This window comes from Wallemia mellicola (assembly GCF_000263375.1).
Source record: "Wallemia mellicola CBS 633.66 unplaced genomic scaffold WALSEscaffold_22, whole genome shotgun sequence".
In the NCBI taxonomy this organism is placed as follows: domain Eukaryota; kingdom Fungi; phylum Basidiomycota; class Wallemiomycetes; order Wallemiales; family Wallemiaceae; genus Wallemia; species Wallemia mellicola.
Window position 1 is genome coordinate 48,213 of NW_006531979.1, and position 22,735 is coordinate 70,947.

Here is a 22,735-nt window from a genome sequence, read left to right on the forward strand (position 1 = left end):
GACAACGACGAAGGAATGAAATTTGACGATCCAAGTAGCTATACACTCAATGAAGCTCTTATACGTGATCTAAAGTATAGATACGTTGATATAACTACTAATGAGAAGGGTGAGGAGCTTACCAGAGGTGCCGTGTTGCTTGTCCATGGATATCCAGATACTTGTAGGTACACTGGTCATCTACAATCACTCTCTTTATTGTGTAGGGTTTACATGGCATAAACTGATAGAAAGACTCGTCCAAAGTGGCTACCGTTGTATTGTTCCAAGCACCGTCGGTTATTGTGGTACTGTAAGTAACCTTAAGGTGGTAATTTGGTTTCTGAGAATAGATAAGGAATCACCAGAGGATCTTAGAAGGTATACACGTGTGGAAATAGCAAAAGATATGAACGCATTGCTTGATTACATCAACGTGTCTCAAGTATTTGTAGTCGGACACGATTGGGGTAGCTTGATATCACAACGTTTCTCGGCATTATTCCCAAACAGAGTGAAGAAATTGGCTGTATTGAGCGTGCCATACTTCCCACCTGCAAGAGCCAAACATTCCATAGAAACTTTGATAGCAGCTGGATATGATCTTCTCAAATATCAGCTTGTATGGAGAGAAGATGTAACAATCAACAGACTTGATAGCTCTGAAGCCAAATTAAAATCTTTCTTTGCGAACCTATTTAGTTATCCAACTGACCAAGATACACGTCCGGCTTGTGCAAACTTACAAGACTCCGGCTCAGAGAGGTGGGAGAAGGAAGTTCATCCGCAAACAGCCCACAAATCATCCCTCCTGGGAGAGCATTACGAATGGCATGTAGAACAATTCAGAAAACACGGCATGAGAGGTCCTTGTAGCTACTACAAGGTTTGGGAAATCAACTCAGAGCTTGAATTAGATGTACCGCTCGGGTTTGAAATGCCTTTCATGCAGATAATTTTCCAAGGTGAACCAATTTTCTCTGATGAGAAAAAGAAAGAATATGCAGAGGCTTCAGATGATTTATTCAAGACTATCGTTGTACCAGATGGTATAACACATTGGTACATGCTTGAAAAACCGGATCTGATTTGCAAATACATACTTGAATGGATTCAGGATGATGTGAAGAGTACATTATAGATTTTTAAACATGTTTACCTATGTATATAATACCTTCTATTTGAATTACAAGTTCTACATTACCGTTTGCATCTACTGACTGTTAATCATGTATATCGTTTGAAGGTCTCGAACAACTGATTATGTGCAATTCCATTCACTTAGTGACAAATGTATATACTTTGTACTTGAGTCTCTCTGGTTATCTAAATGGGCATACACTAAAACATGTATGATAGAATAGATCTGACATTGGACATAAACCTCTAGCTATTGGTCATTTCACTGACCAACTACTATATATGCACACATATACGCAACTGCATAATCTCCTTAAAATCTCATTTAGTGCTTACTTGTTTACACCCATCTCATCCATCGTGACTATTTAGATTAGAAGTAATGCATTTATACATAATAAATATCTATATGCCTATTGAGCTCAAGCTCCCCTTTTTGCCGCATCAGCGGCTTCTTGCTCCTCGCGTTGCTTTTGTTCGTCCAAAAACATCTGCTCAATTAATCTATTTATATCAAGTGTTGCAGAATACCTTAGACCGACTTCACCAAGTACTGACATTTGTCTATGGTGATCATCGATCGATACGACGTGTTGGACGAATGAAGGTTGTGTAGCTCTATTCATGTCGAACACTATTCCATTTCCAACATGCATCTTAACTTGGCCATCTTCGTATACCAGCAGTTCACCAATTTCACCCTCTGCGTCGTCATCATGTCCAGTTTGATCAACTTCAGAAAGATCCGGTTTGACGTCGGGTTTGACATCAGGTTTGCTTTCTTCTTTGACATCCATTTTATCACTTTCAGATGATTCTTTCTTGTCATCCTCATCAGCGAAGGATACTTTTTTGTCTGTATTTGCTAGCTTAGGTGGTCCTGCAAATTTTGGAAATGTCTTCGGAAACTGGAAGAAGAGCAGCTGGTCTTCCTCAGCTTCCAAACCAACTGTAAAGTCATGAGCAACGTCTTCAGTCTCGTCTTCCTCTTCTGATTCACTGAGGTCCAATCCACCCTCTGCGATATCTTCTACATCAGCTTGTTCCATATCGTCATCTTCGTCCTCTTGCACTATAAAGAGTTAAGTGTTTATTTCAAAAATCAAACATTCACCTACTCTTATCATCACCGTCTTTGTCTTTCTGTTCAGATTTAACATTGAATTTAACATCCTTCTTTTTCTTTTTATCCTTCTTTGTCTCATATTTGTAATGCTCTCTAGGTATAGTAGTTGGAGCGTTTTGATCCAACTCACCAACTCGCTGTATATCGATGATTTCCATACCTTCATCCTCATTCTCAGAGTATTGTTCAGGTTCGTCTTTGATCGTTGCACCTCTATCGCCTGCTAATACGGATGGTTTTCCACCAGATAATTGCGAGGCATCCTTCTGCATTGCCTGTCTATTACCACCAATTGTTATACCGGTAGCTGCAGCTGAAGAACGAGCTCTACCCATTCCTGCGTTCTTTGAAGGACCCATAGCGAAGGGACCTGAAGCCGTCATCTGGACTTCACCTCTACCTCTACCTCTACCCCTAGATGCGTCACCTCTGCCTCTGCCTCTACCTCTGCCTCGTGTACTGGACTCAGCGGATTCCTAAGTAGAAGTTGGATGGATAGCTAATAAAAATGAGAGACTCACTTGCTTAACCTCTACTGGCTTCTTGCGTGGTTGTATCTTTGGTGCAAACTTCATCTTTGTCGTACCAGCACGGGTTTGTTGAGTATTTGAGTACTCATTAGTGCGAGTTGCAGAATTAGAGGTGTCACTCTGTAGAGTACCGAGCTTTTTACCGCCCGGTTGTTCTGGATTTTCAGCCATCGGTGTTTTATTTCAAGATATTCCAAGTTCCTTATCGACTATCATGTCAAGTCGGTGTAATATTTTATAATAGAATTTACTAATACAACTACTCAGGTCCAAACGATAGCTTATCTAATAACTACAGTTCTTCACCTAGCAAACAGAACCGTCTATCCCATTTACGGAAAGACGATTTCGAGGACGCCAGCGACGAGTACAAGGCAGAGTTGCTAAGAAAGCACTTGGTTTCAAAGGAGGAGAGGAATAAATCAAACTCAAACTCACACTCACCCTATCAGAATAGTCAGCCTGACAATAACAACACGTCCACAGACGATATAGAAGAGCCAGAGGAGGAGTTCTCTGCACCTTTAGACGTCCCAGGCGCTGATATCACGTGAGTAGTCCTCCTTTGTATATCCCTCAATATCGGCTTATCTAATTTAGTCATCATTTATACGCATGGGAGAGACAACATAGAAATTCAACTTCTACACGCCCTAGGAGCATGTCTTTTTCGAACGTGCAATCTGCTATAGAGTCACAATCTGAGACTGAAATCGACCATTCTTTGGGATATTTACGTCATCCTGGCGGATTTAGACGACACCATATAGTGAACAAAGCAAGAGAGAGAGGTGATGAAGAGCCTGAAATTGCTAGTACAACATTTGTTGATTACCTGCTCCTCTTTGGTCATTTCGCTGGTGAAGAGTTAGAGGAAATTGAAGAGTTGAGCGAGGAGGATAGAGACGAGGCTGTCAGAGGTCGCAGTGAGCGTGATTCTCTTTTACCTAAACCAATACCAGTAAGGAGGAGGTCAACTTCAACTGCAAGGCGTGGTACAGCTAGTATCACCCAGGCTGTTTTGATGGTATGTAACCGCTTAAGGATATTAGTTCATTTAATCTGATATCCTTATAGCTCTTAAAGTCCTTCATAGGTACTGGTATACTCTTCCTTGGTCGCGCTTTCTTAAATGGTGGTCTTTACTTTTCGACCGCGGTAATTATTATTATCGCACTCCTGAATATGTGGGCATATATATTGCTTATACACACCAGTTACAAAATACCTGGCTCATTTGGAGGTATGTAACATCGTCTACATAAAGAGTAACCTAACCCAGGTAATTATAGACATCGGTGGTATACTATATGGTAACAAAATGAGATTAGCTATATTGGCTTCAATAACAATTTCACAAATGGGTTTCGTATCAGCATACACCGTATTCGTTGCTGAAAACCTCCGAGCTTTCGTTATAGCAGTTAGCGAAAGTAATCTCAATCTACCAACGATGCTCTTCATTGTGATGCAAATACCTATCCTTACGCCATTAGCATTATATAGAAACTTAACAAAATTATCGTTGACTGCTCTTATAGCAGATGCGTTCATTTTGATTGGGATAGTTTACTTATTTGGACAAGAATCAGCAGTTTTATTAGAAAAGGGTATTGCGAAGGATGTCGTTTTATTCAATTCTAAATCTTATCCATTATTCATGGGTACAGCTGTATTCGCCTTTGAAGGTATAGGATTGATAATACCAGTTATGGAATCAATGAAAGAACCAAAGAAATTTCCATACGTTTTATCAGGTGTTATGGTAGTACTTACAAGTTTATTCGCAGGTTCTGGATTTTTAGGTTATGCTGCCTTCGGTAGTCAGATAAAAACGGTCGTCATTTCTAACCTCCCACAAGACGACAAATTCGTACAAATAGTTCAATTCCTCTACTCTATCGCTATATTACTGAGTATACCCCTGCAATTATTCCCAGCTGTTAGAATTATGGAAGCTGGTTTGTTTGTTAGATCAGGTAAATTCAGTAACAAAGTAAAGTGGAAGAAGAACTTGTTTAGACTACTTATAGTCTTTATTTGCATAGTCGTTAGTATACTTGGTGCAAATGATTTGGATAAGTTTGTTTCATTAATTGGATCTTGTGAGTGGTACTTTCTTTTATTGACTTAACTAATGAGAATTATCTAGTGGCTTGCGTACCGCTTTGTTTCATTTATCCACCTTTATTACATCTTAAAGCATGCGCAAGATCAACATACGTTAAGGCTGCTGATATCGCTATGTTGATATTTGGCGTTCTCCTCGTCGTTTTCACTACTACACTCACGATTGCTTCAATATTAGCTGAAGCCTGATAATCATTATATACGATTGACAACTTTTTTACGATATAGGTGTAACTAAAACATTTTTGACTAAAATATAGAAAAGGAAATTCATTAAGTGTATAATCTGGGTGAAATTGTTACAAGAGTGGAGAAAGAATTAAGGGTAAAAAAAGTTGTGAGAGAGAAATGAGTGAGATATATATAGACCTGTGCGTGAATATTACTAGTATCTAAGATTGAGAGAAAAAAAACGATGAGTTGCAATAAAGAGTCTTCTAAATGTTCCAAAAATTAACGAAACTGCCAAAAATGATCTCAATAAAGTGGAAAGGTAATTGTGCAAACAACAAGAGTTATTTCTAAGAGTTTCCTTTTAGCGTCTCTTTGAGAAAGATTTTTGGAGTAAAGATAGAACTCTATCAACATCCAATTGAACGTACTCCAAATCGAGTAAATTGACACCATCTTTTTGTTTTTCAAGTAAATCGTCAATCTTCAAGTCCATCTCGAGGATCGCTTTCTCTCTACCTTTATAATGTAATGCAATTATAAATGTACCCGGTGTAGGTGAGGTGAAGTTGAAGTAAATATTATTTCTTCTATTCTCTGGTACGTTCGATTGACGAATGATGTCTTCTTTCTCTAATTGATAATGCGTGAACCTATATGGACCTAATATATGAGATTTCGCAGGTTTTTTCTCTTTACCACCGACGGTTACAACACCTACACCACCAGCTGAGGATTTTGAATCCTTTGATGAGTTAATTCTAACATTGGCAAGGTATGCTTTATAGGATTCAAGTTGTGAGCGAAGGTAATTGTTGTGATCACATATAGTTTTATAGACACTATCCAAACTTTTAGATTCAACTAAAACTTTCTCTCTTATGTTACCTAAATGTGCCAATTCAGCTTGTACTTCTTCTTGCATAAGATTGTATTCATCGCTTCTATCAATAATTCCAATTTCTTCTAATTCTCTGAGCATTTCTTTCACTTTAATTCCCTTCTTAACGAGTATTGGATCCTTTGTGGTTGCGGCTCTTTCTGCTATAGCTGGCAAATCAACTGGTATCTTATCTGCACCTGGCATTGATCTAATTAATTGAACGAAAATCGATTTAGCTTCCATATATAAAATGTCATTCTGTGTGATATTAGATTCAGCCATTAATGCAGTTGTCAAATCTTGTATAGGCGTCTCCCATCTACTGAACATTGGAAGATTGATGGTTCGATTGTCTTTTCTAGGTACGAGAGTAGGTGATGGACCTAGTTCATCTAGAAGTATCCTAAGATGTTGCTTGCTCTGTGGCGCCTTTGACTGTATTAGATGGATGTCGTCTTATAATAAGTTAACTCACAAGGATATCCATATGTTGTATAAGTAGTGCGTGGGTATTATACAACTCATTGAGTGTGATGTTTATTTGAAGTTCCTTTTTACTGAGTGCCATATATTGATCCATTTCGAGTTGATCGTAAAAGTCACCAACCTCACAAAGGTTGTTGAGGAATTGGTTTATTCTGGCTTTGTTGTTCTCAACAAATGGGTTAAGCTGCATCATATAAGCTTCCTTAGCATAACTTGGCTTGTTAGCCAAATTTTGAAGCATTTTCGCTATCAATGTCAACGTTCTACGAGGGTGCTTTGCAGGTATACCATCAACCAACATATATGCTTGTGGAGTGACGATAGCAGGGTTTATGAATCTTAAGAAGAAGAAACCACCAATAAGAGAGCAAATAGCATAATCAGTTGCTTGTGGGTATTTTCTTCTAGTGAGTGATCTAATTTGTTTACATATCCACCTTATACCGTATGGAACAGCATCGATTGAGTCAATAATAGTGTAAAGGAAAGAGTTTGCAATTTCTATCAACATCGTTATTCTTGGCTTGATTATAGCTTGTACATCTGGATTTTCAGCTGCTACTTCAGTTGATACACCTCTATGTAAACCAGGTGGAAGAACACCCTTCTCCTCCTCAATAGAGTTGAGCATCTGCTCGTACACCTTCAGTGGATTGGTTTCTAAGTTGAGGTCTTTGTGTTCAATGAGTGAGTTTATACGGTCAGCGAGGACGCTCTTGAGGTAGGATTGACCAGGTCCTCTGCGTGTATATGTCGTCATCATTCTTGATACAGGGGTGTTAGCTCTAAGAAGACTACCAAACTCGGTTGCGGTCTCAAACTGTGCGGAGAGAACGGATTGGAACATTGTAAGTAGAAGGTGCTCTTCACGTGACTCGTATTGGTTACCATAAAGAGTGAACATAACGGTTTGTAATAAAGTGTCGATTTCAGCAAGACTAACGAGTCGACAAAGTACGGCGATATGCCTTGGTTCAGATTGCAACAAGAAGAATAAGTTTGCGTACTGCTGTACCTTCCTATCATCGAGCCAACCAGCGCTATCGTCAGTTTCCTCCAACGTTTGTGCGACTTCCTCTTTCTCATCGGCAGCCATACGATTTTGGATCAAAAGGGCGATTCTACCATCTAAATAACGTACGTCACGCTCTAAAACGAAGTTCTTCTTCGACTGTGAGGATATTTTTGACTTCAACTCCCGTAATCTCTTTTGCGCCCGTGCGAGGTCGTCATCTGCGTCTACGTCCTGCTCAGCAGCCCTGAGTGAAATATAAGGGGTGAGTAAATAGTAAATAAAAATACGCACATTGAGTACAAGGCCGTGAAGGACTGTCTCTGGGTGTTTCTCTGAGTCGCTCTTCCAGTCATTACGCTCTTCTTGAAGGTCGACAACGAAGAGGGCGTAAAATATGAACAACAACTTTGAAGACAAAAATCTTATAATGAAGTATCTGTGTGCAGGTGAGGTAGACACTATAGTTCTAGCACCCTTTAATTAGAAGACAGACTGTGGAAGCCCAAACGATATCAGACCAAGAGAGCCTATCAGATGCAGGGAGTGTGGCCATAGAATTATGTACAAGCAGCGCACTAAGAGAAGTGAGTCGTCTTTTTTACTATGAAAATTCTTCTCTTATGATACATTTAGTGGTATGTCAAAAATCTAACGATAAACCACCATCAGTTAATAAATATAGGTACAATTTGATGCACGCTAAGCTATTTAGACTACCAACTCACACCCAAAACCTCAAACGTACAGAACTAAGTTATCCCTTACAATTACACACTTACTCAATAAACAGCAATAGAAGTATCTTGTACAATAATGAATCTCTGAATTTCTATAATAGACCCTCTATAGGCGCTGACCTTAAGAATGGCTACCAAAATGCTCTCTTTTACGATAAAATTGAGCATTTAGATCAACTCTTGTTCGTTATAGATAATTTACATCTAGATTGGTTTAGATATGGCGTTGTCACTTTCAGGGGTTTATTGACAAAGCTCGCAACCGTTTTATACAATTATCAAGATAAATGGTCTATGAACGCGATGCTTATAGGTAACACCGTATTCTTAAGCGACAGCGATCCACCAGCTGCACCAAAGAATGAACACCACAGAATGTCAATGTACAGCGGTTATGCATTTGAGCATTATTGCACATCCGACGATCCAGACGTCAAAGTTAATACTGCAGTACAATGGGCAACTATCAATAAATTACGTATAGGATCAACGAGAATACTCACAGCCGGTGAAGTTGACTGTGTAGATGATATCCCAAGGGATAGGGACACCTACAAACCCTCTCAAAGTAAATACGTAGAGCTAAAAACAAGTATGCAAATCAGAAATCAAAATCAACAGGATAACTTCGACAAGAAGCTCCTCAAATTCTATTTCCAGTCTTACCTACTAGGCGTACCCGTGAGTTAGACAAACAGCATGTAACCCAACTAAGTACGTCACCCATAGAAAATAATAGTCGGTTTCAAAAACAGAGATGGTATTCTAGTGGATTTGAAGGAATACTCCACTCTAGATCTACCCCAACAAGTCAAAGGATCTGCCTACGAATGGAACCCAAAAAATTGTACCAGTATGGCGGCTATGCTCCTCGAATTCATCACCTCGACAATAAAGCGAATCGGAAGGACTGACAAACTCTACAAAGTCCGGTACAACCCAGAAGAACGCGCTGTTACAATCGAAATTACACACCTAGAGGAAATAATATACCCTGCTGATGATCTTTATGAACGATATGGTTTCATTCCTTTGGATATATACAATAAGTTTCAAGAACAAGCTACTTCTCATCGAAATCCTTAAGATCCCATTCAGATATGCCGATATCCTCACCAAGTTCTGTCCACCTTTGATGTATTTTCTTTTTACGCTCCTGTGCAAGTCCCATAAGTTGTGGCCAATAGTCATCGTGGTTGTATGTTGACATGTCTAATTTACCACCAAAGCTATCCTCCAGTTGTGATGGGTCAACCATATCTGAAACGTCATTCTTGAATGATAATTTCGCTCTAGTGACTGGGTCTAAAAGTGGTGAGATAATCTTAAACATCCATGTCACAACTGTAGGAAGATTGATGACAAATGCCGTACCAAGTGATTCTGGATAATGGTCGGCGAGACTACCATGTTAGGTTAATTGCTCTAAGTCCTCTAAGGTACTTACTTATACATGACTGATTTTGAAGTTGAAAGACTTGGTCCTTTGGCCCTAATTTGTTCGTCAGATGACGTATCTTTGAGAATAATAACAGTACACACTTCTTAGCGTAGTTTATAAGCAAACTGACAGTTTCTACACCGCGTGGACAGAGTATCTTGGCTGTTTCGAGCATAAAGTATGCATGATCTGTCTGGCGTGGACTTTCTTCGGTGTTTTGCTTTGCATTTGTCAGTATTTAGGAAGCTTATTAAGGGTAAGCGTACTCTATCTGGTTTCATGTACCTTCTACGCGTAAGCTTTTTTGTTGTACTACAAGTTGACATACCACAATGGACGTGACTGGTTGTCATAACCCCATATGAGTTGCTTACCGGTGAGCTGCTCTGGGAGAATATAAGCGTCCGTAGTGAGCTTCCCGCCCTCGCCCAATCCAATAGTACGTCTCCAAATCAGCGTTTTCTTTATGCGTGTCTCCGCTGCGCTGACATCCCACTTAACAGCACGTAAGTAGCGTAACAAACATTCACGCGTTAACCAAAACTTCTCAGTTGCTGTTAAGGCAGTCTTCTCGCTTGAATTTTCGTCATTCGGCAGTTCGGTGATCGCCTTAACTTGTGAGAGCAAATTGGTATACTTCTCCTCTTCCTCTTTAGTGTACTCTCTTTGGCTGGCTTTAATAGCAGCGTCTGGTGGCTGACTCGGTATTGCCGTCATCGTAGTAACAAATTGAGATAAGATAATACATTAAAATAAATAATCGTTATAAATATAATAAAAACTAGACTTTGTTGCCATATTCTGTAGCCGCATATCTTTGATTTCCTACGCTAACGCGTCTTTCGGATGCTTGGACGATCTCATCGTACACACCCTTATTGTCTTTGTCTTGAACTTCATGCGAAAACTTTATGCGCTTGAGCTCATTGACGAAAGATGATCCCCAAAATGACGATGTGTATTTGCTGACATACTTGAACAATTTTTTATGCTTGTCTTCCCGTTCATCAGCTGGCATTGTGACAGCTTCATGAATTGCATTAGCCATTTCAGCGATATTCCAAGGGTTAACTATTAATGCACCATGGAACGACTGAGCAGCACCTGCAAATTCACTAAGAATCATAACACCGTGGTTATCAGTCTGGGTCGAAATGTACTCATAGCTGACCAAATTCATACCATCACGTGTGCTACTAACTAAACAAGCATCTGAGATTGCATATAAAGCATTGAGTTCATCGAATGTCAGCGATTTGTGCATAAAGTGAATAGGCATGAATTCAACTGTACCAAATCGACCGTTAACGCGACCTACAAGTTCATTGACACGCGCTCGCAATGTTTGGTATTCTTCTACACCTCCACGGCTCGGTATGGCAAGTTGAACGAGAACGACTTTACCGATCCACTCTGGGTGTTGATGTAAAAAAACCTCGAGTGCATGCAACTTCTGTGGAACTCCTTTTATATAATCCAGTCTGTCAACACCACATATAATCTTTACGCCTTCAAAACGCTTTTTGAGTTGCTCAATCCTCTGAACGACGTTGGGTTTTGCTAATGTCTCAATGAATTGTGATGGTTCAATGCCGATTGGGAAAGTACCACAGTGCACAAATCTATCACCGTATTGAACGCCATTTGGAAGCACAGGTAAACCCATGATACGGGTACATGAACTTAGGAAGTGACGTGCGTAATCGTAAGTGTGGAAACCAACTAGATCACAGTGAAGGACTCCAAGGAGAATTTCACGTCTGACTGGAAGTATTCTATAAATCTCCGATGAAGGGAAGGGAGTGTGTAGGAACCAGCCAATTTTAACGCCATGTTTCTCTTCCACGTTTGGAGGATTCGTTTCTAAACCTCTGTGAAGCTTGTTAAGTTCCCTATGCGTATCATTTGTAACGTTGCTCTTCTCGATCAAGCCACGTAACATCATTGGGAGGAGCATAAGATGGTAGTCTTGGACCCAGACCATGTCACCACTCCTGACGAGCGATTGTACAACACGTGCAAACATAGCGTTAGCTTCCCGATATGCGTGCCAATTCGATTCGTCGAAGTTCATTTCACCGGGATGGTAATGGAATAGTGGCCAAAGCATTTCATTGCTGAAACCATTGTAGTATTTGTCACCAATGTCATCTGGAAGGAAGACAGGTTTGCAAGAATACTCCTGCATTAGTCTATCCGAGACGTGTTGTTTGTCTTGTTCGGGTATCTCAATACCTAGCCAGCCAATCCAAGTAAAATCCATAAGCTTTTTCAAACCGGATAGAGCGGAGACCAGACCACCACTGGATAACTTGAAATCATCTGGATATTGTCAGTTAAAATGGCGATATTAGCGGACAGGCTTACATTCACCGTCAAACCTTCTAGAAACGGTAACAGGTAATCTATTAGATACGACTATCAGCCTGTTTGGTTCGTTTGACATTTTAGATGATGATAGTAGCTAAGAAAGGCTAAATTTATCAGATAAAGTGAGGATGATGAATGAGTGATGACAACCTTTCTTCCCTTACGTCTAGAATGTTTAAATTTATATTAGCGATATTAATTGGTATTGCTAGTGCAATCGTCTTGGATCTCAACAAAGATAGCTTCTATAGTGTTGTAAATGGCGATGCTGACGTTTTGGTAGAATTGTGAGTAAGCTACTATCTAATGAGATATATAGCTCATAGAGTGTATAGTTACGCACCTTGGTGTGGACATTGTAGTGAGTAAACTCTATTTAGTCTACTTATTACTCAAACTATCTAGAAAACTTCGAGAGTACTTACAATTCAATTGATGAAGCGTTCGATTATACAAACAAGCTCAAGATAGCCAAAATAGACGGTGATGAGAACAAGAAATTCATTAAACAATTCAACGTGCAGGGATTCCCAAGTGAGTTTTGAGTTGTTGAATTATGACGTAATTGAGATTTTTCAATTAGCAATTAAACTATTCAAGAAAGATGGTGAAATTGTAGATTACAAGGATAGAAGAGATTTCGACAATATAATCAATTTCATAAATCAACAAGTTGGTATTAAGCCAATGGTTGAAGAATCAAATGTTATTGAATTAGATGGCGGAAATTATCAGAGTCTGACTGATGGCAAGACCACTTTGATTGAGTTCTATGTTCCTTGGTGCAAGCATTGTAAGGCTGTCGAACCAATCTATACCGAGCTGTCAAAAATATTCAAGTATGAAGATAACTGTCAAATCGCAAAACTGAACGTTGATAATAAAGATAACAAAGAGATAGTAGATCAATTCAACGTTAGTGGATACCCAACGTTTAATTTAGTTAAGAATGAAGAGAAACATATCTACAACAAAGCTAGAACATTGGATCATTTCCTCAAATTCCTCAACGAGCATTGTAAGACAGACAGAGATCTCAATGGAGAGTTAGGAGATAAGGCAGGTGTTAATCACGAATACAACGCCATAATTGTTAGATTCTTACGCTCGAATAACCAACAAAGACTCGAGATAATTGAAACACTGAATGAGATCTCAGATAAGGTTTATTTGAGAGTAATGTCGAAGATAATATCCGATGGAGTAGACTATCTCAGTGCTGAGTCTAATCGCTTAAATAATCTCCTAGCCACAAATTTGAGACAAGAGCAAAAAGATAAATTTAAAATCAAATCAAATATTTTGACGCACTTCGGTACCTTGCTTGCTGCCGACCATCATCAACATTCTGAACTTTAAATGGAAGCTACAGAATCTAGCTCATTATTGAATAATAAAAAATATAAAAACTATAAAGTAATTATTTTATCTTTCTTTTTGGCTGCAATTCTATGGACATTCCTAGTTTTGCACTTGATTGACAGTTCAAATTTGAGCTACAACTTGTCAAACTACAAATTATCTAGTACCTACAATCATTCAAAGGAGGGCAGAATAATCTTAGTTGGTGATATTCACGGCATGTTCAAACCTTTCGATCACCTCCTTCAAGAACTTGAATTTGATGAGGAATTTGATACATTAATCTCATTAGGTGATATTGTTAACAAAGGTAAATTTACCTCCACATTGATTTTGATTTTTATCTTACTAAACCTTATTAGGTCCGGAATCCACTCCAGTTATTCAAAAATTATCGGATATTAATGCATTGGCCGTGAGAGGAAACCACGACCAGAAGGTTATAGAATGGAAAGCCTGGTTTGACCAAGTCGAATCCGTCAAGGGTGGCAAAGAATGGTTGGAACTCGGGGCACCAAAGAACCTTAAACCAAAACGTGCACTTTCTTTACCAAAAAGCTGGGAATGGCAAGGTCCACATTTCCAAATTGCAAAAGAATTAAATGACACTACAAAAGAATACCTATTTAACACTCCAGTTTTATTACATATCCCTCAACACGACTTATATGCTGTTCATGCAGGTATGCTCTCTCATGACCCAACGAAACCAAAAAGCGCTATCAACCCAAATCACGTCAATGGTGATATTGATCTCTGGTCTATTCCTCAAAATACCCCTGACAACATGATCGAAATGCGTTCTATTGACCCAATGGGTAAACCTATCAAGAAGCCAAAGGGTGGAGTTAAATGGTACGAATATTGGAACAAGGATATGGAGACTTGTCATGGTGACAAGTGTATCCCACATCGTATCATATACGGTCACGCTGCCGCTCGCGGTTTAGACCTGAACGAATACACCTATGGTCTCGATACTGGTTGCTGCCAAGGTCGCAGACTCACCGCAATGGTCATCCATCCAGAAAGCACTATCGAAGCAGCACACCACCATCATCACAAGAAGGGTCGCAAAGGCAAGGGCAAGAAAGGCGATAAAAAGCACAAGGGAGATGGCAATAAGGGTGGAGACGATGACAAAAAGCATAAGGGAGATGGAAACGATGAAGGAAATGACAAGGATGGCGGTAAGAAGAAGAACAGCTCAAAACTTAAATTTGAGAGGGATGTTCCAATCAGCAGCGCAACTACTGGTCAGATCTTTTCTGTCGGATGCATTTAGATCAACAAACCATACAATAGATATCTTACACTCAATTCTACGATCAAACATACACACGAATGTAAATAGCATTATCAAATAACGAAGAACATCAAAGTACTAAACACGCACGGATTTTGTAAATAGCACTTTTTGCGGATTAAATTAGCAAAACATTAATTATTACGTTTCAAATTACAATATTCTAGCTTTCATGATTAAGAAATAGTTCATCTAGATGTCTCTTTTAACGACGTATCCACGTTGACCGAGTAACTTTCCCAATCCACCCAATGGGTTGGCATTTGAGCCGCTGCCACCTCCTTGACGCTTGAGTAAATCACCGTCATGAAGTTTATCGTGTTTGCCCTTCTTGTCGCCATTGTTGAGTAAATCGCCGTTGAGAAGCTTGTTGTCCTTGCCCTTCTTACCCTTCTTGTCTTCACCACGCTTGAGTAATCCACCACCGAGAAGCTTTTCATCATCGGATTTCTCTTTAGGAGCCTCTTGGGTTTGTTTTGGTGAGCCAGTTGGCTTAGGTTTGGAAGGACCCTCTGCAGGCTTAGCATCCTCCTTAGCACCTTCTTTATCATCCTTCTTGTTGTCCTCCTTTGCTTGCTTGATTTGCTTCTTAGCTTCATCAGGAAGTCCAGTCTCGACTGGACGTGCGCCGGTGGCCGAGGTGCTAGTTGAAGTAGCCTTTTGGGCTTTGCTGGTAGCCCATGCTGGAGGTTCGCTCAATGTTTGATTCTTAAGTGAACCTTCTGGGATCTCAAGTTGGTTGTCCAAGCCTTTCAAAATATCAGTACCGCCGCCTTGAGGTCCTTGAGCGAGTACGGCTGTTGTTAAAGTCAATAATGCGAGTTGCTTTAATTGCATTTCAGAGGATAATGTAAAGTTGTAAGTTGTAGCTAAACAGTCTGTTTAGATCTTAATCTTCCTTACACTTTAGTTCATAGTTCAAGAATGAAGATCGCACTAAACATTTGAGGAATGCATTACTACATCAGTAAATACTAAAGGTGATATTTTGCGAATCCGCAGTAAATTCATTTTGCATGTATTAATAATACTCATAACCATTGATATGAAAAATTTCATTATATTGTGAGAACATTAACAAGAATATACAAATTTCAAGAATTATAGGCTCAAAGACTAATAGACATTAAGCAGTTCGATTCACAAGTCAAACAGATATAGCTGGCCGTTCAGCTGTGCTTGTTCATCAACTGTTCGCTTATTTCTTGCTGTTCTGCTTCATCTGGTTGTGTTGTTGTTCAACGAAATATGAATTGAATTAATTATATATGATGAGGGTTTTTGTTTAAAATATTATCATTAGCTGCATCAGCGATACACTGCTTTTGATTGATTGGCTACGTCAGCACTAGCCTGTCTACGATTGATCATCAGCATCAATATTACGATGTCCTTGCTGATAGGTTGCGTATGTATTACAGTGCATTCGTTTGATGAGACACATCTGTGACTTACCATTAGTCGATTTTGTATGTTCAACCTCATTACCTGAGATTGTTCAGCTTTTGTGCTTTTTCAACAGTTGGTAATCTATTAGAATGTAAAACACCAATTGATAACAAACAACTAAAGTTGTAAACATTAAGACATTATGTAATATCATTCATAGCTCAAGCCCGTACAAAATTCATTAAACGTTAATTCTTTAGCATGGTTTCAGTTCCTTTAGTTGATCTTTCTGGATCCTGGTGCAGATCTCTTAAGTGAACGTGTAAGTCTCTTGTATCCACGCATGAAGTTTGAAGTTCCTCTCTTTGCTGGCTGTTCTTCAGTTGCTTGCTCGTCTTGTTGTTGCTCCTCAGCTTGTGGTTCTTCAGCAGATTGTTCATCTTGTTGCTGTTGCTCTTCAGCAGGCTGCTCGTCTTGTTGCTGTTGCTCCTCCGCTGGTTGCTCGTCTTGTTGTTGTTCCTCAGCTTGTTGCTCGTCTTGTGGTTCTTCAGCAGGTTGCTCATCTTGTTGCTGTTGCTCCTCCACTGATTGCTCGTCTTGTTGCTCTCCAGCTGCTGGTTGTTCGTCAATTTGAGGCTCCTCAGCTGGTTGTGCTTGTTCATCAGCTGATTGTTCAACTTGTTGTGTTTGTTCGTCAACTGGTTGCTCATCTTGTTGTTGGTCGACTTGCTCTTCAGCTGGTTGTACATCTTCCTCAGTTGTCTCTTGCTCATCATCTTCCTTGACTGGCTCTACGTCGGATGACTCTTGTCTCTCAGCAACTGGTTCTTCAGATTGGGCTTCTTCAGTTGAAGAAGATGGTGATGGTGTAGGGGTAGTGCTGGAGCTTGGCTTGGAAGTTGGTGACTGGGTAGGGGTAGCTGATGAAGTTGGGCTTGGTTGGGCAGCTGGTGATGATGATGAATCACCACCTGGAATCAGGCCACCAGCTAACTTTCCCAGAGCATCCAATGGACCGGCTTGAGCAGTTACTTGTGCTGCTAATACTGCAATAATGCCGAGAGCTACACTGAGACGCATCTACGAGGGGAATATAAGATACGCCTATCTTGTCTAAATTCACTTACATTATTAGCTACTTAGTTGAAAGAGACAAGAAGATAATTTAATTGAATGAATTCAATTTGAATATGCCATTCAGCCCCCTTTGGAATGTTTTAGTTTGGCTTCAAAGAGGAACGCGGTCGGGTATGCACTAAATAGTCTAAGCGCATATTCTAGCATATCAACGTTGCTAAATTGTCGTATAACCACGTCATTATGTATGTTCGAAAATATGGAAACTGAGTCGTGTTATGTGAAAATTATCACTTCTCCTAATAAAAGGATTGGATTGTATGCAATGCGAAATGTATTAATTATTGACGAGTATACTAATTCTACAATTGTCTATTGTTTCTATTGGTGCGTCTTAATAATGTGATTATTGCTGATGGTGTTATCCCTTCTATACGTTTGGCGGCACCCTTAAAAGCCTATTAGTCATAAATCTCAAAAATGATGAAAACTCACAATAGACAATGGTTGCACCATCTTCAACCTCTCGCGTACTTCATTTGATAATGTAGGAACAGAATCATAATCTAGATTTGGATCAAGCGAGAGTGTCTCCTCCGACATGAATGCTCTTAAGTCTGCATTTTGGCGTTTAAGGTGAGGCTTATACATAGCTTAAGGAGATGTCAGTATGAATTGTAGTAAAATAACACCAACGCCCACCTTCGACAGTTACACGCTCACGCATACGTGGATCAATATTAGCCAATTCAGGCAAATGTTGTATCATATCATCGACCGTCGGTCTAATTTGCGTACCGACTTTCTTAAATGTAAGCATATCGTATGCGCTTCTTGACTTGCCGTCCAAATTCACAAGTATACCTCTATCTCTCCATTTTTCGGGAGACATCCTCAAACTTTCCAAGATTTCAGTAGCCTTGTTCATTTCCCTTTTGTTTGAATCGAAAACAGTATAACGTGATTCAGAAACTGCGCCAACGTCATAGCCCTTTTGAGTTAACCTTGTGTCTGCGTTGTCAGCTCTGAGGGTCAACCTGTATTCCGATCTTGCGGTGAACATTCTGTAAGGTTCTTGAGCACCTCTAGTTATGAGATCATCTACCATCACGCCAATGTATCCATCCGCACGTGTCAATACCAAGGGTGACTTATTTTGAGCTGCCAATCCAGCATTCAGACCGGCTAAAATACCTTGTGCACCAGCTTCTTCATAGCCTGTTGTACCGTTTATCTGTCCAGCTAGATATAATCCAGGTATACGCTTTGTTTCAAGTGTTGCACTCAATTCACGGGCGTCAATGTGATCATATTCAACACCATATCCAGGCATGATCATTTCCGCTTTCTCTAAACCTGGTATTGACCGTATCATTTTTTCTTGGTCTTCTTCTGGGAGGGTGGTTGATATGCCATTTGGATAAATTACATCACTATCGAATCCCTCCGGCTCAAGCCAAATGTTGTGAGAGTCTCTTGTGTGGAATCTAATAATCTTCGCTTCAATTGATGGACAATAACGTGGTCCTTTGATCGTCTCCCTTATGTGGAATGTTTTGTGTAAATTCTGCCTGATAATATCATGAGTGACAGGTGTGGTGTGTGTCTGGTAACACTTTATCTGATCTTTCTCAAGATGAACAGATTTATTTAGGAAACTGAATGGTTCTGGGCTTGTGTCACCTTCCTGTTCAATCATGTTGCTAAAATTGATTGTTTCTCTTTTGAGTCGTGCGGGAGTACCTGTTTTGAGTCTTCCCAACGCAAAACCAGCCTGTCTGAGAGATTCTGAGAGACCTGCACGAGGGCTTGCAGGATCACCTTTACGACCTGCTTTGATAGATTTCATTCCAATATGTATTTCACCGTCTAAAAATGTACCAGTGCACAAAACGACTTGTTTACATGGTATAACTTGCCCATTGTCGAGGCGTACACCACGAACTTCACCCCATGCGCCTGATTTAGTGAGGTTTTCATGAGAAAAGATAAGGTCGTGTACTGATCCGGCCTGTATATCTAGACACTTTGTGTTCTTGAGTGTGTTCTGAATGTTTGATTTGTACAATTCGCGGTCTATTTGAGCACGTGGGCCCTGTAATAAAGGTTAGAGGTGTAAGATAGGATCAATCAAACGAACATAAACAGCTGGGCCTTTCGATCTGTTTAGCATCTTGTACATGCAACCAGAGACGTCTGAACAGCTAGTTAGGAGTAGTTTGAAGAGGAGAAAGAGACAGACCGCCAATTTTACCCATGATGCCATCTAGTGCGTCTACTTCACGTACGAGCGTACCCTTTCCTATCCCTCCTGATAGTATGTCAGATCAAAATGCAAGATGATCCACGAACGCACCCAAACTGGGATTGCAGGACATAACGCCAATAGTGTCTGGATTGTGAGTGAGGAGTACAGTTCTAGCGCCTGTCCGTGCGCTGGCTGCAGCAGCTTCTGAGCCTGCGTGGCCACCCCCAATAACACAGACGTCGTAAGAAGACAGAGCTTCTGTAGCAAAAGACCTCGCTTGTTTTGTTTGTCTATAAGCAGACCTTAGAATCATAAATGTTCTAGAATTTTTTTGTTTGTTGATCGTATAAGACTAAGCGGTAGAGCTTCTTCTATCTTGATTATCATCAGCATCAGATGAAAGTGGGTGTATAGCAAAGAAACTAGAGAGTATACTGATTAGTACGCCTAGATTGAGCTACAGAGCTGGGTAGAAGCCCTGGAGAAGTACGATGCCAGCGATTACATCCATGCCTTGCGCCAATTCTCTGTTTGTAGCACGCTAATACTAGAGTACACCGCTGACGTTCTACAGACGATGCAAAGTCGTGGACAATCTTCAAAGATCGAATGTAAGTCCTCTGCTATCCGTTTATGACTATCTGAACTCTCGACAGTCAACAGAGCGGTCATACACGCAAGTTTAGGTGATCAGAAGGGTGCAACTGAGTTGTTCAACAGCGCATTACGTATAGATCCATACTTTGCGATCGCACACTACCAATCAGGCGTCTGCAACTTTATGCGTGGACGCTACGAGCATGCTCGTTCGGACTACGAAGCCAGCCAGAAGCAGCTCAGAGGAAACAGCTTCATGTAGGTCTTATCCAGCTTTGGAATTTATTACTAAACTATGCAAGTGACTATGCACAGCTTGGTCTCGCTTACAAACTCGAGAACACAAACATCGACTTTAATATCGCATTGACCTACTATTACTCAGGTCGCCCAGAGGATGGTGTCAATCAACTACAGATAGCTAGGAATGGCGCTTCCACCGATCAAAACAGTGTTATAGACGATTGTATGAGGGATGAAGCCAAGGTACGCATTTCCCTTAAGGAACACCGGCCTAAACTGACCGCTTACAGGGCTACATGCCATACTCCGTCCAGCCAGGAATCGTCTTCAGACCTTCTGAATCACAGATAAAGAACCTCGAGAAGAAGGACTTTATCGGTCAAGCAAAGGTACTCTATACCGACGATGACGGTACCAGTCCAGATATACCACTTAACCAAAACACCAGCGAACAATCGGAAGATGTTCCACTCAGTCGTAGGTTGCCTGGCGGTGGTGGTACCCTCAAACGTAACCCAACCCACTGGCAACCGAAGCTGCTTCGTCGTCCGACTGCTGGTAGTCGCAAACAAAGTAGCAATGAAACAACCCCCGTATCTTCTGGCACGTCCACACCAGTTACCGAGAAAGGCGGTTTCTTCTCCGGTCTTTCTAGACAAAAGACCGAGCGTAGGAAGGCACCAACAGAGGAAATGCGTACAAAAACTGGATTGACTCCAGATGAAGCTGCATTGGGACCAAAGAACGCCGCTATGCTCTCTAGAGCGCGTACACTAGGTTCTTCTACTCTTGCGGAGAAGCGTTCAAAGTCAGAGCAAGATGTACCAACGCAAGCGACATTCCAACCTCTGGCAGACCCTGCTCGAGGTAAAGGTGTTACATTGACTGATGTTCAACTCCCATCTGAACGCATGGGTGAACTCAAGGACGTGTCTACTACTCAGCCATCTCCAACACCACCTACGACCGACGACTCGCGCTCACCTTCACCTTCACTTGCGCACACATCACAACCACCACCACAATTGCATCATTCATCATCGCAACCACAGCTCGCGCCAAGTAGAGCTAGATTCCCAACTCGCAAGACATCACTTAAGCATGTTCACAACAAGTTCAAGAGAAATGAACCACAACCGGATGTGCCTCCTTTAGAGAGACGCAGATCACGTTCATTTAATGAGGGCGATGATTATTCATTAGCTTACACTGAACATGCACCAGCTGAGGCTCCAAACAGGAGCAATACACTCTTTAGTAAGATTTCCGGTCGTTCAAATTCGACCACTCAATCAAGTGGCATAAATCATGATAATCGCAAGGGAAAACCATCTGCGATCGATACACTCTCAAACGTGCCTGCTGGCTGGCCGCGTTCTGACAATTCAAGTCCACAATCATTATTTTCACAAACTCAATCACACAGACCACCACAACTTCCTGCTCTTCAAATCGGTGATGACCTTATGCATTCAGAGCAAACACCAAAAGCTGTTGATAACAATGTCGCATTGACAATCACGCCTTCAACACCTTCAGTTTTGCCTGACAAGGACTTCTCAATAAAATTCGATGAAAGAACTGATACGATGTATGATACACAAAACGGTACATCTGTTCCATCATCTGTTTCAGATAATTCCTTTGGTAATTTATCTAACAAGTCAACTGATGATAGCGGTGGATCACCAGTTGATGCACTCACAGCATTAAATGGTGGTAATGCAGCTAATGGTGGACCATTCAAACCAACAGCGCCACTAAAAATTCAAGAGAAGCCTACACTCACTCGTCAAGCTTCAGCATTACGTAGACGTGGTACATATGGAATGATGCAGGAGCAACAAAAGCAAGGTGCTATTGATATCTCTAATAGCATGAAGAAGATGGGTATAGAAGAAGGCAATGAGGAGAACGATGATGGAGTTGGTTCAACTATGATCAAAGGAATGTCTCCAGTTGAGGCTAGCTCATTAAATGCTGAAAGGATGCTCGAGAAGGGTACAACTGGAATGTCACCCGTAAATGCAAGTTCATTGAATGCTGAGAGAATGCTCGAAAGAAAGCAACCAGAGGTTGTAAGAACAGCACCTACGCCACCACCTGCACAGACGCCACCAACGCCTGCAGCTGCACCACCACGATCACCAGAGAGCAAATCATTAAACAAGAGTGAGAATGCGCCATCATTGAAAGTGCGCTTCAAAATACATTACGGAGAAGACGTACGTGGAATGCTTGTTGGGAATGAGACATCTTTCGAAGCATTCATACATCACATTTTACGGAAATTTGAGAAAAGACCTGGTAGTTTTAGAGTCAGATTCAAGGATGAGGATGGTATAAAGATTACAATCCAAGATCACTCAGATTTGGAGTTAGCAATTGATACTGCAAGACTACATGGAAATGGACGTAGTGACGGAAAGCTTGACATCTGGTGCGAAGATTGTTAAGAAATACGCTGGCCGTAGAAATTTTGATTTGACTTTTTAACTTTCTGTT

General features: G+C 40.7%; 13 protein-coding genes across 13 annotated transcripts; 6 read left to right on the plus strand and 7 right to left on the minus strand.

Moving 5' to 3' along the window:
• Positions 1-15: 15 nt before the first annotated feature.
• WALSEDRAFT_65881 (alpha/beta-hydrolase) lies at positions 16-1,120 on the plus strand (the record flags this gene model as incomplete). Its single annotated transcript, XM_006959963.1, has 3 exons — positions 16-163; positions 207-292; positions 338-1,120. The coding sequence occupies 3 exons, from the start codon at positions 16-18 to the stop codon at positions 1,118-1,120; spliced, it is 1,017 nt and encodes a 338-aa protein (XP_006960025.1).
• Positions 1,121-1,541: 421 nt separating this feature from the next.
• Positions 1,542-2,946, minus strand: WALSEDRAFT_70239 (hypothetical protein; the record flags this gene model as incomplete). The annotated part of the gene is made up of 3 exons (XM_006959964.1): positions 1,542-2,191; positions 2,238-2,721; positions 2,767-2,946. 3 exons carry the CDS (start codon positions 2,944-2,946, stop codon positions 1,542-1,544), a joined length of 1,314 nt encoding a protein of 437 aa, XP_006960026.1.
• Positions 2,947-2,989: 43 nt separating this feature from the next.
• WALSEDRAFT_65883 (hypothetical protein) lies at positions 2,990-5,094 on the plus strand (the record flags this gene model as incomplete). Its single annotated transcript, XM_006959965.1, has 6 exons — positions 2,990-2,996; positions 3,043-3,325; positions 3,376-3,802; positions 3,853-4,018; positions 4,068-4,880; positions 4,928-5,094. 6 exons carry the CDS (start codon positions 2,990-2,992, stop codon positions 5,092-5,094), a joined length of 1,863 nt encoding a protein of 620 aa, XP_006960027.1.
• Positions 5,095-5,193: 99 nt separating this feature from the next.
• WALSEDRAFT_61238 (Rho GTPase activation protein) lies at positions 5,194-7,820 on the minus strand. Its single transcript, XM_006959966.1, has 3 exons — positions 7,752-7,820; positions 6,435-7,704; positions 5,194-6,388 (listed from the first exon to the last, which is right to left on the minus strand). Exons 1-3 carry the CDS (start codon positions 7,811-7,813, stop codon positions 5,441-5,443), a joined length of 2,280 nt encoding a protein of 759 aa, XP_006960028.1. The 5' UTR covers positions 7,814-7,820; the 3' UTR covers positions 5,194-5,440.
• A 332-nt stretch (positions 7,821-8,152) lies between these two features.
• Positions 8,153-9,596, plus strand: WALSEDRAFT_40644 (RAI1-domain-containing protein; the record flags this gene model as incomplete). Its single annotated transcript, XM_006959967.1, has 2 exons — positions 8,153-8,878; positions 8,927-9,596. 2 exons carry the CDS (start codon positions 8,153-8,155, stop codon positions 9,281-9,283), a joined length of 1,083 nt encoding a protein of 360 aa, XP_006960029.1. The 3' UTR covers positions 9,284-9,596.
• On the minus strand, positions 8,201-10,364 carry WALSEDRAFT_61239 (CRAL/TRIO domain-containing protein). Its single transcript, XM_006959968.1, has 6 exons — positions 9,967-10,364; positions 9,905-9,923; positions 9,740-9,858; positions 9,645-9,689; positions 8,927-9,600; positions 8,201-8,878 (listed from the first exon to the last, which is right to left on the minus strand). Exons 1-5 carry the CDS (start codon positions 10,353-10,355, stop codon positions 9,261-9,263), a joined length of 912 nt encoding a protein of 303 aa, XP_006960030.1. The 5' UTR covers positions 10,356-10,364; the 3' UTR covers positions 8,201-8,878; positions 8,927-9,260.
• On the minus strand, positions 10,348-12,166 carry tps1 (putative alpha,alpha-trehalose-phosphate synthase subunit TPS1). The gene is made up of 2 exons (XM_006959969.1): positions 12,006-12,166; positions 10,348-11,960 (listed from the first exon to the last, which is right to left on the minus strand). The coding sequence occupies exons 1-2, from the start codon at positions 12,082-12,084 to the stop codon at positions 10,420-10,422; spliced, it is 1,620 nt and encodes a 539-aa protein (XP_006960031.1). The 5' UTR covers positions 12,085-12,166; the 3' UTR covers positions 10,348-10,419.
• A 13-nt stretch (positions 12,167-12,179) lies between these two features.
• On the plus strand, positions 12,180-13,367 carry WALSEDRAFT_65888 (thioredoxin-like protein; the record flags this gene model as incomplete). The annotated part of the gene is made up of 4 exons (XM_006959970.1): positions 12,180-12,295; positions 12,344-12,369; positions 12,414-12,542; positions 12,592-13,367. 4 exons carry the CDS (start codon positions 12,180-12,182, stop codon positions 13,365-13,367), a joined length of 1,047 nt encoding a protein of 348 aa, XP_006960032.1.
• Positions 13,368-13,589: 222 nt separating this feature from the next.
• On the plus strand, positions 13,590-14,655 carry WALSEDRAFT_65889 (Metallo-dependent phosphatase; the record flags this gene model as incomplete). The annotated part of the gene is made up of 2 exons (XM_006959971.1): positions 13,590-13,680; positions 13,733-14,655. 2 exons carry the CDS (start codon positions 13,590-13,592, stop codon positions 14,653-14,655), a joined length of 1,014 nt encoding a protein of 337 aa, XP_006960033.1.
• Positions 14,656-14,868: 213 nt separating this feature from the next.
• On the minus strand, positions 14,869-15,513 carry WALSEDRAFT_30017 (hypothetical protein; the record flags this gene model as incomplete). The annotated part of the gene is made up of 1 exon (XM_006959972.1): positions 14,869-15,513. The coding sequence occupies one exon, from the start codon at positions 15,511-15,513 to the stop codon at positions 14,869-14,871; it is 645 nt and encodes a 214-aa protein (XP_006960034.1).
• An 828-nt stretch (positions 15,514-16,341) lies between these two features.
• On the minus strand, positions 16,342-17,506 carry WALSEDRAFT_58470 (hypothetical protein; the record flags this gene model as incomplete). Its single annotated transcript, XM_006959973.1, has 2 exons — positions 17,193-17,506; positions 16,342-17,145 (listed from the first exon to the last, which is right to left on the minus strand). Exon 2 carries the CDS (start codon positions 17,143-17,145, stop codon positions 16,342-16,344), a length of 804 nt encoding a protein of 267 aa, XP_006960035.1. The 5' UTR covers positions 17,193-17,506.
• WALSEDRAFT_40652 (glucose-inhibited division protein A subfamily) lies at positions 17,491-19,703 on the minus strand (the record flags this gene model as incomplete). The annotated part of the gene is made up of 6 exons (XM_006959974.1): positions 17,491-17,591; positions 17,638-17,795; positions 17,845-19,237; positions 19,283-19,338; positions 19,385-19,453; positions 19,499-19,703. 6 exons carry the CDS (start codon positions 19,701-19,703, stop codon positions 17,505-17,507), a joined length of 1,968 nt encoding a protein of 655 aa, XP_006960036.1. The 3' UTR covers positions 17,491-17,504.
• An 83-nt stretch (positions 19,704-19,786) lies between these two features.
• Positions 19,787-22,686, plus strand: WALSEDRAFT_65893 (hypothetical protein; the record flags this gene model as incomplete). The annotated part of the gene is made up of 6 exons (XM_006959975.1): positions 19,787-19,792; positions 19,842-19,919; positions 19,965-20,001; positions 20,047-20,245; positions 20,290-20,473; positions 20,521-22,686. 6 exons carry the CDS (start codon positions 19,787-19,789, stop codon positions 22,684-22,686), a joined length of 2,670 nt encoding a protein of 889 aa, XP_006960037.1.
• Positions 22,687-22,735: the final 49 nt, after the last annotated feature.